Raw genomic sequence first — 12461 nt, 5'->3', positions numbered from 1 at the left:
AGAGAGCAGCCTCAGCGCTTTAAAGCGGTCCCAGTGATTAAGAGATGAAGTGCGCCAAAGATGCTGGAGCTGCCACCTGCCAAGGACCGACGGCGTCAATGTCACCCGGAGCTGCCGCCATCATTAATGCAGCTCCATCTACCTTCTGGGCCTCATTGACCTCTAACCTCTCGGCCTTTTACTCACTCACTCATCTGCATAATATACAGCGAAAGTTTAAAGGCACTGAAGGTAAAGTGAGGATGCTTTTAAAATAGAGCTGTGAATGGTTTTATGGATCAATTATGATAATTTTGCACTTAAGCCTTTGAAGGAAACTTGTTCCAAGCAACATGACAGTATGAGTTGTATTGTTTTATACTCGATTTTCTAATAATATATTGTTTTTAAGTACGTTGTCACTGTAATCCAGATTAACTGTACACTTCCTGTAAGACAAACTGTGAAATCTGGCAGCAAGGATGGTAGAAAAAGCACATTTAAAAAACATCAGGAAACTACAGTTTTCAAAATATGTGTAAAAGAAAAACTGTGAAATAATATCAGTAATATATGTAAATAATTAGCCATTTTTTAAGAAGTTTCAAAATAGTAAAATGGTGTAATTTTATGAATTTCTATTTGCAAAAACTGATTTTTGATGTGGACATTCTGTACAATTTTGGACACTTTTTATTTGTTTTTTACCATTTTACCAACATGTAAATGAATACTCCTTTTCGATAATTTTACTACATATTACGTGTAATTTAACTAAAACTGAAAAACTGCAAAACACAAGTTTTAACAATGACGAAGCATCTTTCAATCCAAAACGTACATTTATTTAATAATGAATTGTTGAAGATTTAAATACTATAAACAATGCATTTTTTTGGTCAAAAGTTATAAAAGAATGAGTTGGGCATAATTTACATTTTTGGCCTATTTTTTGTGGTTATTTTTTATTGTTTACATGTAAATTAACTTTACTAGACATTATTTGTAATTCAACAAATGTAGGGGAAAAATTAAAATATATATATTAGTTATTATAATAAAAAATTCTGATTTTTAATATTTAATTAATTACAGCAAATATTTCTAAAATAAGGATTTTCTCCTGATTTAAATATTGTAAACAATGTAATTTTGTGGTCAAATGCAGTAAAAGAATGAATTCCCATTTAGAAATATACTGACTGTTTTTATGTGGACGTAACTTACATTTTTGGCCTTTTTATTTTTTTATGGTTGACATGTAAATTAATACTTAATATTACTTGTAATCAAACAAAAAGGAGAAAATCTGTAAATAACAACAAATTCTTTTTTTTAAAAGGGTCAAAAACTGTTGGGGCCTAGTTGGTCAGGGGTTCGTCCTACAACAAGATAACCCAAAACATCAGTCCAAGCTACGCCAGAACCAGCTCAGGACAACAGAACAGGATGGTGAGGTTGAAAACATGGAGTAGCAGCACAGTCTGCAGACTTAGACCCCATGGAGCTGGTTTGGATGAACTGGACAGAAGAATGAAAGCAAAGCAACCTACAAGAACCACACATTTATGGGAACTTCTGCTGCAGAGCTGGAAGAACTTTCTGAAGAATATTTGATTTCCATTGGGGAAAGAATGAGTGAGTTCAGCTGTTCTATCTTCCAAAGATAGCTACTTTGATGAGTCAAACGTTTAGAATACATTTTGGTTTCTAAATAGACTTTTTTTTACTTCTTTTGTTTGAGTACAATGAGACATTAACATGCATAATTTCTAATAAAAAACTGGAAAAATTGGGGTGTTCTAAAACTTTTGACCGGCAGCGTATGTTGCATAGTAACAAGAAAATCTATGCTTCCATATGTTCACAGAGGAAACACCACATCAGCTTGAGCTCTCACCTGCACCACTTAAAACTCAAGTATTATCTTCAAAACAACCAAGTAAACCTCTGTGTGTGTGTGTGTGTGTGTGTGTGTGTGTTGCTGTTGTTACCTAGACATATAATTATGTAATTATGTGCAAACATTCCCGTGTGACTCCAGGAGGATTCTACATCTCTAATGCAATACTTAAGGCGTTGTTTTTTCGTTTCTGACCTGCAGATGGATTTTTCTAAAAAAAAATAAAAATAAAAAAAAAAGCAAACGACCAACTTCTGGTTTCAAAAGTCTCTGTGCAAGAACACAAATGCAGATGAGCGATACTGATCTTTAGCAGCCTTGGATGTGTTCACTAGAGCTGCAATGACTAATCAATTAGTTGACAACTAATAAATGAATCATCAGCTATTCTGACAATCGATAAATTGATTTGAGTCAAAATCTTCTTCAGCTTCTTAAATTTGACTTTTTTCTTGTATCTCTGTGATATCAAACCCAAAAACATCACATCTAAAGACGTCACATTAGGATATGGGACGCAGTGAGCAACATTTTCTGCCATTTCAGAAACCAAACAACTAATCAGTTCATCAAGAAAATAATCAATAGATTAATCAGCAGTGAAAATAATCTTCATACATGGACTTCCTCCCATCTCGGCTATAGAGAGCTGCCTAGAAGTGAGCTTTGTGCCGTGTTTTCTCCACCCAGATGTGTCGAATGCTGTGTGCGACCTCAGTAAATGTTTTCTAAATGTGTGATTACAGACCAGCCTGGTGGAGAAACACGTGGAACGTATCCTGAACCTGGAGTCGGCTCTGAGGCAGAGAGACAGCTCCCTGCAGAAACTCAACATGCAGCTGCACAGCAAAGACATGCAGTATCTGCAGCTGCACGCCGGCCCAGACACACACAGTAAGGGACTTACTCAGCATGTATATCTATGAATCTGTATCCCTGATTAAGAGGCGACTCATGTTTATATCATAATACCACCAGGTGACTCTGGTTCCTTACAAGTATTACCACACTGGAAAAAAAATGCCTCTTTGTTGCATTTCATGGTTGTTATAAACTCGGAGGTTTAACGCAAAAGGTGTTCAGTGACAGTCCCGTGCTGTCAATTAAAGGTGGAGGGAGTGTTTTCTTCCTGAAGGGGGCGGGAACAACAGCAGCTTACTGGTTTCCAGAGGTGAGAGGAGATCCAGAGTTTCTGTCATTTTTCACTTCAACCATGAGTTCAAACCTATGAATATCCTCCAGAACAGACTGATTATTATATCAATAAATAGGTTAAGGTAAAGTTATGTATGGTAAAATTAAAGTTAGCGTGAAGTTAAGTCAAGGTAAAGTTGTGTTAAGGTAAAGCTAAGGTGAAGTTAAGCTAAGGTAAAGTTAGACTAAGTGAATGTAAAATTTAGGGTAAGGTAAAGCTAAGTTTGGATATTAAGTTAAGGTTAAGTTAAGGTAAAGTTATGCTAAGGTAAAGTTAAGGTAAAGTTAAGTTTAGGTACTGTTAAGGTAAAGTTAGCCTAAGTTAAGGTTAAGTTGAGTTAAAGTGAAGGTAAATTTAAGTTGATAAAAAGTTAAATTAAGGTAAAGTTAAGGTATAGTTAAGGTTAAGTGAAGTTAAAGTTAAATTTAAGTTAAGGTTAAATTAAGTTAAGTTAATGTTAAGTAAAGCTAGGTTAAGGTAAAGTAAAGGTACTGTTAACTTAAGGTTAAGTTAAGGTAAAGTTAGACTAAGTTAAGGTAAAGTTATATTAAGGTACAGTTAAGTTAAGATAAAGTTAAAGTTAAGGTAAAGTTAGGTTAAGGTAAGGTAAAGTTAAGTCAAGGTAAGGTTAAGGTAAGGTAAGAAAGTTAAGGTACAGTTAGGTTCAGTTAATGTAAGATTAAGTTAAGGTAAAGTTAAAGTAGAGCTAAGTTAAGCTAAAGATAAGTTAAGGTAAAATTAAGGTAAAGTTAAGGTAAAATTAAAGTAAAGTTAAAGACAAGTTAAGGTAAAGTTAAGTTAACCCTTTGATAGGCAGTGTTGGTCAGGAGATTGGGTTTGGGTCACTTTTGACCCATGTTGTGCATCAAAGGGTTAAGTATACAACATAAATAGATACAATAAGATAAGATAAGCCTTTATTAGTCCCACAATGGGGAAATGTGCGGCATTACAGCAGCAAATAATAAGATACATTGATTTATACATAAGTACTAATAATCTAAAAATAACTACTATCAGAATAGTTATTGCACATATCAGTGGTAATGCACAGATTGTTTTTGATGTAATGATAATAATAATAACAACAATAATGTTATGATCCCACCACTGATAGCAGCCAATTAAAAACACAAACACAAACTAGTTCTGTTGAAGCATCACAAAGGCTGTTTAACTGTGGAGTGGAACAAAGTCAAAATATATTTCATTTTCAGACACATAGATCACTGTTAGTCGTTGCTCATCTCTGCCTTACTTTACTTTAGTCAAAGCCAACACTGTCTGCAAAGCCTTTTAGCTGAGGTCCGTTTCTACCTCCTGAGGACATTTTGTTCAAAAATAGACCTGTAATCTGTCCGCTGATTTGAAATCTTGCCTTGAAAAACATTTGGAGAAGAGTGATTGTTTCTGTCAGTTCGTGGATTAATGTGCATCTTTCCGCCTGTTGCTTCCATCTGCAGCACCAAATGATCTCCACTGAGTTACCAAATGCTTGATAACGTTCTCTTATTACAATGCAAATTCATTCCGGTGTTAGAAACATGTACGAGAGTTTCAGCAGGTCACAGAAGCGTGTGAATAAATCACTCTGAATTTTGGGGGATTTTAAAGCCCAACAGTCTGACTGAGTGGCTGCAGCTAGAGCACGCCGTCCACTGCAGGTTCTGTTAACTTTCAGATGTTCTGAAGTGATGCTGAACTCTGGCCTGTGCACCGGCGTGGGCGGCTGGAACAGAGAAGAAATGTGTCACCGCCACCTCAACAGATGCATCTCCTCATAGTATACCTTGATGATGAGGAGGAGGCGTCAAACCGTCTCCTGCACTAAAAACAGGCTGCTTTTTGTTGCTTCATTTGGAGCTTTCAGGCTCTTTATTCATGCTGGCTGCACTCCAGCTTACACTTTTTATTCTTCTTACCTGTTAATTTCAGCCTGATGCTATTGTTATAATCACTACAATAACCTGCTGCTCTCTAAAATGATCTCTATCGTGCACTTTTTTATTCTTCTTATCTGTTAATTTTAACCTGATGCTATTTTTAGACGTCCGCTACATCACTTTAGTTGTCACTGTTTTTATTTATCCAAACGTTTTTCTTATATTTTTAAATTTTAAGTGCTTGCACTGGTGAGGAACATTTTTTCGTTTTATTATGGAAGCAGATAATTTGGAAAATGAAACTAAACCACATAAAAGTTTAAGTTTAGGTTTAGGAGTGAAGTTCGGTTATGTTCAGTTACGATAAGCTCATTAAAGGAATCTTGAATCAAGAAACGTTTTTTTCGTTTTACTATGTATGCAGGAACTTAGGGAAATGACATTAAACCCCATACAAGTTTAAGCTTAGGTTTAAGTTTAAATGTAGGATTAAGCTTAGGTTTAAGTTTAGATTTAGGAGTTAAGTTAGGTTAAGTTCATTAAAGTAATTTTGACTCGACACGCTTTTTCATTTTACTTTATGTATGTAGACACAGGGAAATGACATTAAATCACATAAGTTTGAGTTTTCGTTTAAACGTAGGTTTAAGCTTAGATTTAAGTTTTGGTTTATGTTTAGGTTTAGGAGTTAAGTTAGGTTGCATTACATTAAGTGCATTAAAGCAATTTTGATTCAAGACACATTTTTCCATTTTACTTTATATATGAAGACACTTAGGGAAATGACACTAAACCACATATATAAGTCTAAGTTTAGGTTTTATTTTAAGTGTAGGTTTGAGTTTAGGTCTAAGTTTAGGTTTAGGAGTTAAGTTAGTTTACGTTATGTTATGTTCAGTTACGATAAGTTCATTAAAGGAATCTTGAATCAATATACATATTTTTTTCATTTTACGATGTATGCAGATATTTAGGAAAAAACCATTAAACCACATAAGTTTAAGTTTAATTTTAGATTTAGGTTTAATGCAGTTTTAAGTTTAGGTTTAAGTTTAGGTTGATGGTTAGGGTTAGTTCATGTATGCAGACACTTCAGAAAATGACATTAAACAACATATATAAGTCTAAGTTTAGCTTTTAAGTGTAGGTTTAAGTTTAGGTTTAAGTTTAGGAGTTAAGTTACGTTAAGTTACGAAAAGTTCGTTAAAGGAATCTTGAATCAATCCAAGTTTTTTTTCGTTTCACTATGTATGCAGAAAATTTAGGAAAAAGACATTAAACCACAGATAAGTTTAAGTTAGGAGTTAGGTTAGGCTTAATCAGGTTAAGTTACATTAAGTTATGACAAGTTCATTATGAGGAGGAATCTTGAATCAAGTTATGTTTTTTCGTTTTACTATGTATGCAGACAGGAAAATGACAAACCACTTAAGTTTAAATGTAGACTTAAGTTTAGGTTTTAGTTTAGGTTTAAATTTAGGAGTTAGGTTAAGTTAAGATACATTATGTTAAGTTATAATTTCATTAAAGGAATCTTGAATCAAGATATATATTTTTTTGTTTTACTATGTATGCAGACATTTAGGAAAATGACATTAAATCACATAAAAGTTTAAGTTTAATTTTAGGTTTAAGTTTGGGTTTAAGTTTAGGTTCAAATTTCGGTTCAGGAGTAGAGTTAGGTTAAGTTAAGGTACGTCAAGTTAGGATAAGTTCATTTAAGGAATCTTGGATCAAAATTCCTTTAATGGTAAAGCAGCCCACTTGAATCAGGAATCAAGATTCATGACTTTAAATCTTGGATCTTGATTCGGGAATCAAGATCCAAGATTCTTGACTTTAAAGGAATCTTGAATCTTGATTCATCAAGACTTATGACAGTAAAGAAACGTTGACTGGTGAATGAGGAGACAAACATCTCATAGTGCTGCTCGTTCTGCACCTGTGACTACATGAGTGTTTCTGGTGAGGAGGCAGGAGGGCTTCGGAGGAACAATGATGCTGCTGCAGCGTCTTCTGCCTCAGTGACTGTGTGAGCGGAGCTGAATCACTCACATGCCCACACAGATCACATCACCCAGGTACACACTGAAAGATGCTGCCCTTGGTAGAAGTCGGCTCTTCGGCTCATCTATTGTTCAGCAGCCGTGGATGGAAGAATGCTGCATTAGTCAGGAGGAACAGCAATGAAAAAGTGCTCTTTCTCTTGGTGTTTTCCCTCCCCCAGTGCTGGACTGTCCGGCCCTGACCCTCCAGAGCTCCCGCAGCCTGGACGCCCTCTCCGACCTGAAGCTGCAGCGGCTGGAGGCGGAGCTTGAGGGGGCGCGGCACGAGGCCCAGGGGGCGTGTCAGCGGGAGGAGGAGCTGAAGGCGGAGTGTGAGAGGCTGAAGGATGAGATGAGGCAGCTGCAGAACAGCCAGAGGGAGAGGGTCAGTGTGGGGGCTTTTATTCTGCCTCTACGGGGGCTGTTTGTGGACAATTTACACAGAAAAATAGCAAACAGGAAAATCTTCCCATGATGCATTTCCTGAAACGTCCTTGATGACTTCTGAGTGAGATGTAAAAGAAATTCCATCTCAAACTATCACAGTTTTAAACCATTCCTGATTAGCCTGAACTTTTTATAGCATGAAATATGGATGCTTATGAAGATATCTGTGACATTTTAGCTTCACACATCAAATATTTTTGAGATAATACATTTACAAAAATTTACCAGCAACCGACTTGCAGAATATTTTTTCAGGCATTGAAATTTGAGGCTGTTTGAACAACAATATCTCAGGAAATATTAAAGATAAAAGCCTGAAATTTTCACTTTTGTTTCTCATCATATTGATTCAGAATCTGCAATATTGGACAAGTTGATCAAATAGTTTCTGATTATGGAGGAGTTGAAATATGGTAACAACAACAAAAATAATCCTATAATGTTCAGTCCCATCTTTATGCTCATATTAACAAAAACTTTCATAATGCTGAAGTTAACTAGTGATATTTTCTGAACCATCTGCAGGGCGCTATAATACAAAACAAAACACAGAGACGGGAAAGTTATTTTCATAACTGACTGTACAAGTATGACCGAATGTACCACAAAAACGAAAAATGCTAGACAACTAAAGTAGTACTACTTTTTGATTTTCTTTTCATTATGTGCTCAAAGATGGATGACATTTTCACTTTTTTTCATATTTCAGAGATTATTTGATCCACTAATATCTATTAATGTTGCAGATTCTGAATTAATGACATAATGAGAAATAACAGTGAAAACTGCAGACTTTTATCTTTAATAGTGTCTGAGATATTGTTGTTCAAACAGCCTCAATCTTTATTGTGTGAAAAAAGGTTATTTTCCACAGTACTGAATATATCTAAAATTTCAAATTTTACATACCCAAAGCTTAATTAAAAAAAAAAAGTTTTCAAGGAATGACCTCAAAATCAAATCTCTCTCCACATGTATAATTATCAGTTCTATAAAACCCCACATTACCTTCAAAGCCATCATTTCTGATCATTAATGCAATCGTTTTTTTAAAACTAAATTTACATTTCTATGACTAAACAATGGTAACAGTGCAAGATAAAGTGTCTTTTTTACAACAGCAGTGTCATAAATAATGCGATTCACAGTTTCAGCTCATTGTTTGTTCAGTCTTACTGCTTTTATAGTGAGCTTTTTGGTCGCAGCAGCTGTTTTCAGCAGAAAAACTCCAAAAACTCATTGTAGACTGTTGGTTCAGGACCAAACAACAAACAGCCACAGTTACAATTAAATGTAACATCAAATTTTTTCCTTGTGAGTTGGTGGAGACCAAAAACAGAACAAAAAGACGGTAAAATTTGGACCTACGGCAAGATACCAAGATAGACATACATGTCAAGGCATCCAGATCCATGAACTCATAATAAATAATATTTAGAACAAATGAAAACCTATGTGGAGACACAAGAATGATTAACTCTGTAAATGGTTTGTTTTCTGTCCTTGAAACATCTTTTAACATGAGTGCTAAAAATAAGGAAGATTCTCAAGTCATTTTTCAGCTTCAACTGGTTCCTGTGAACCAACAGTATAGCATCATATCCATGAAATTCTGGTTTAATTGCCTCAGAACAAGTGTCGTCCCCCCCCCCAGCAGGCCTCTGATGATTTGAGATGGAATAAACGTATATTACATAGAGATACAAACTGAAACATACAGTGGTTGCATCATAATTATCGATGACTTCCTCCTGTTTTTATCTCCAACACCTTTTCCCCAACAGAGTAACCTTCAAACATGTTGTCTCGATCGGCTCTCTCTGTCAGATTTTGTCCAATATTCCGCCGGCACCTGCATGCTAATCTAATTTCACGCTCTACTTCGGCAGGAAATGACTTCTCCGTGCAAGCAGTGCGATGTGGAGTGGATAAAGAAGGTGGGAGACGAGCAGTAAGTGACCACAGTGGATCTGTAGGATGGATGGATGGATGGATGGATGGATGGATGGATGGATGGATGGACGGATGCATGGATGGATGGATGCATGGATGGATGGATGGATGGAGAGGCAGTTATGTCAGCAAGGGGACATACTGGTTGTTTGATGAAGCACCAGTGACTGCTGAGAGAGCTGCAGCTGTTCATCTGAGGTTCTCCTCTCCTGCTGCGATGACCTCCAGGGGCCTCATTAGAAAGCTCTCCATCGCTGGGCCAACCGGGTGTTTGTTCATGAAGGCTCAACTCTCCTACATGTGCATTTAACTATTATTTCTGGGTAAAACGTGTGCATATTTGGAGGAGATTATCCTGGGCAGTAGGGGGCAGCGTTAGCACAGACTAGGACGCCTTCCTCTCCATTTCCTCATTTCTCTGCATTAGTCGGACCCTTAATGAGGCGTTTAGTTGCCTGTATGTACACGACCGTTGAAAAGCTTGGGGTCACTTAGAAATGTCCTTATTTTTGACGGTACTGTAGGTCAACTTTAACTCACTTTGAGCAACTTTAACTAATATAGAGCAACTTTAACTAATATAGAGCAACTTTAAGTAATATGGAGCAACTTTAACTAATTTAGAACAACTTTAATTCATGTACACTACCATTCAAAGGTTTGGGGTCACATAGAAATGTCCTTATTTTTGAAAGAAAAGCAGTTTTTTTAAATGAGGATAACATTAAATGAATGATAAATCCAGTGCAGACATAGTTAATGTGGTAAATGACTGTTCTAGCTGGAAACGGCTGATTTTTAATGGAATATCTCCATAGAGGTACAGAGGAACATTTCCAGCAACCATCACTCCTGTGTTCTAATGCTACATTGTGTTAGCTAATGGTGCTGAAAGGCTAATTGATGATTAGAAAACCCTTGTGCAGTTATGTTAGCACATGGATAAAAGTGGGAGTTTTCATGAAAAACATGAAATTTACTGCATGACCCCAAACTTTTGGCCGGCGGTGTGTGGATTCTCTCCTTTCTTTCTCCTCTCCTACACTGACTATCAGAGCATCCAGGCTGCTGCGTTTCAACTCGTCTCTCCAGCCCAGAAATGTGTTTACAAGGAAACTTAAGCAGCTTATTTTCTCGTCATATTTGCCCCCAGCATTGCATGTTTACAAGGCGGCACAGGTAATATAAAAAGATCAAACCGCAGCAGGTTGGGCAAGAGACGCCCACGGCAGTGAAACCCCAGAAGTGTTTCAATGGGGAGAAAACTGAAAGTAAACGGCGAAGCAGCGAAGAGGAGAGAGGCTGAGCGTCTTTAGTTTCGACTCAGCGTGTGGTAGAAGCCTACTGTTTTTTCCAGACCTTGGTCACCTTTTGGTTTTACTCAACAATATCACAAACTCCCACTGAAAAGTCTCTACTCTGTTTCCTGGTGCTTTTTCTTGTAATTGGGCCCATTTAGTGTAAACTGCACAGATTGATATAGAGGATTTTGCATGTAGAGGGGAGAATGAAACACAGAGGAGTCAGTTTGTTACTTTATCTGTGATGTTTTTGAAGCTTCTCCACTTTGCTCACATTGCAAATGAGTGAAAAAAAGCAAGATAAGCTCCAAATCCCCCTTTCAACAGCTCAAATAAGTCAATTTTATCCTCCATTAGTCACAGAATGTTCTTGTTTCTGTGCTGTTTTGCGGCTTTTTTTCATTGTCACTTATCTTGTTTTCAAAAAGGCAAATCCACAGTGACTTATAATTGCATTTGTGGGCTTTCGTTTGCCTCACTCATAGCTGAATATACGTGAACAGGTTGCCCTCGCCGACCACAAGTCACGCAGCTGTAGACGCGAGCAGAACCCCCGCCATGCACCCAGACTCCTCTACACAGAGACACTGACTAATGTCTGGTCGGCTTTCAGAAACTGACAGCTGTTTCCAATAAATCACAACAGCTCTTGTTAGAAATTCCAACAAATTCTGCCTCAAATTCACTTTAATGTGAATCCGATTTTACATTTTAATTGATATTTAAATAGTAAAATGCCTTTTCAGCCAAATCATCCATTTCAGCACAAAATGTGATTGTATATTCCATGTAAGCGGAGTGAGTAACATGTCATGAAAGAATTCATTTTACTGAATTTATTTCTTTTTGTTTCTGGGGGTCGCTTGAGTTTTTGGGATCGCAACAAGAAAAAGGGTCCAAACTTCAAAATTTCACATTGTCCTTTTTAAAACTTATAATAAGATCTCAATAAACTTCTACTACTACAACCTGCAGTTTTAAAATATTATCATCCACATCATTTTAGGTAGGTTTTGTATGATTGTGCAACATGTAAGCACAGAGGAAAGTGACATCTGGAAATGATGAATTAAACAGCATCTGATCAGCCTATAGATTCAACCACTGCAACAAAATACCAGGCATTTATTGACATGCTACTCTTCAAGATTTTTTTTCTGAATTAAAAACACTCCACAGAAAAACTCTATGAGCTCATATTCATCCTCCTGGCATCCGTCTATCTATGGGCCTTGAACCCGACTCTAAATGAGGAGATGCTCGGTGTTGCTGCAGCTTGGTGTGAGGACAGTTTGACACCTTTCTGCGTTGCACAAATGCAGATGTGAACGTGTGACGGAGTTTGGATTGCAGAGTGTGAAAAGCCCCCCACCGCAAACCCACTGGCTGTTAGACACCTGCCCCCTTCTCAGGGTCCAAAATCCTCCATTTCTTCTAAACAACGACCACCTTTTTTCCCCCACCACGCAGCAGTAGCAGATTAGAATATAACCGCCACTTGACGCAGCAAGCAGTGGATCCAGGTGTTAGTCACCCCCCGACCCTCCTCAGAAGGCCACGTCTATAATGTGAGCAGCCCTGAAAGCCATTTATTATTGTGCTGAGTGTTAGCTAACAAAGAGAAGGTCAGATCCCAGAGGCAGGCGGCGGTGACAGCTCTCTTTCTTTAAAGCGTCTCATCAGATCAGAGGTCAGATTTCAGCCCACACTCATCTCCCACACATATATACAGCTCATATACTGTACTCCGCAACC

General features: G+C 37.2%; 1 protein-coding gene across 1 annotated transcript in view; it reads left to right on the top strand.

Annotated features, from left to right (window-relative positions):
• Positions 1 to 12461, top strand: part of tbkbp1 (TBK1 binding protein 1) — a 111581-nt gene that overhangs the window by 78622 nt on the left and 20498 nt on the right. Inside the window, exons 5-7 of the mRNA XM_023288918.3 lie at positions 2629 to 2776; positions 7188 to 7390; positions 9342 to 9403. Coding sequence (XP_023144686.2) covers positions 2629 to 2776; positions 7188 to 7390; positions 9342 to 9403 — 413 coding nt within the window. The remainder of the gene's footprint in view (positions 1 to 2628; positions 2777 to 7187; positions 7391 to 9341; positions 9404 to 12461) is intronic.

Source organism: Amphiprion ocellaris, chromosome 18 (genome assembly GCF_022539595.1).
Source record: "Amphiprion ocellaris isolate individual 3 ecotype Okinawa chromosome 18, ASM2253959v1, whole genome shotgun sequence".
Classification (NCBI taxonomy): Eukaryota; Metazoa; Chordata; class Actinopteri; family Pomacentridae; genus Amphiprion; species Amphiprion ocellaris.
Note: the sequence above shows the minus strand (reverse complement) of the source record. Positions and strands in the feature narration are given on the sequence as shown.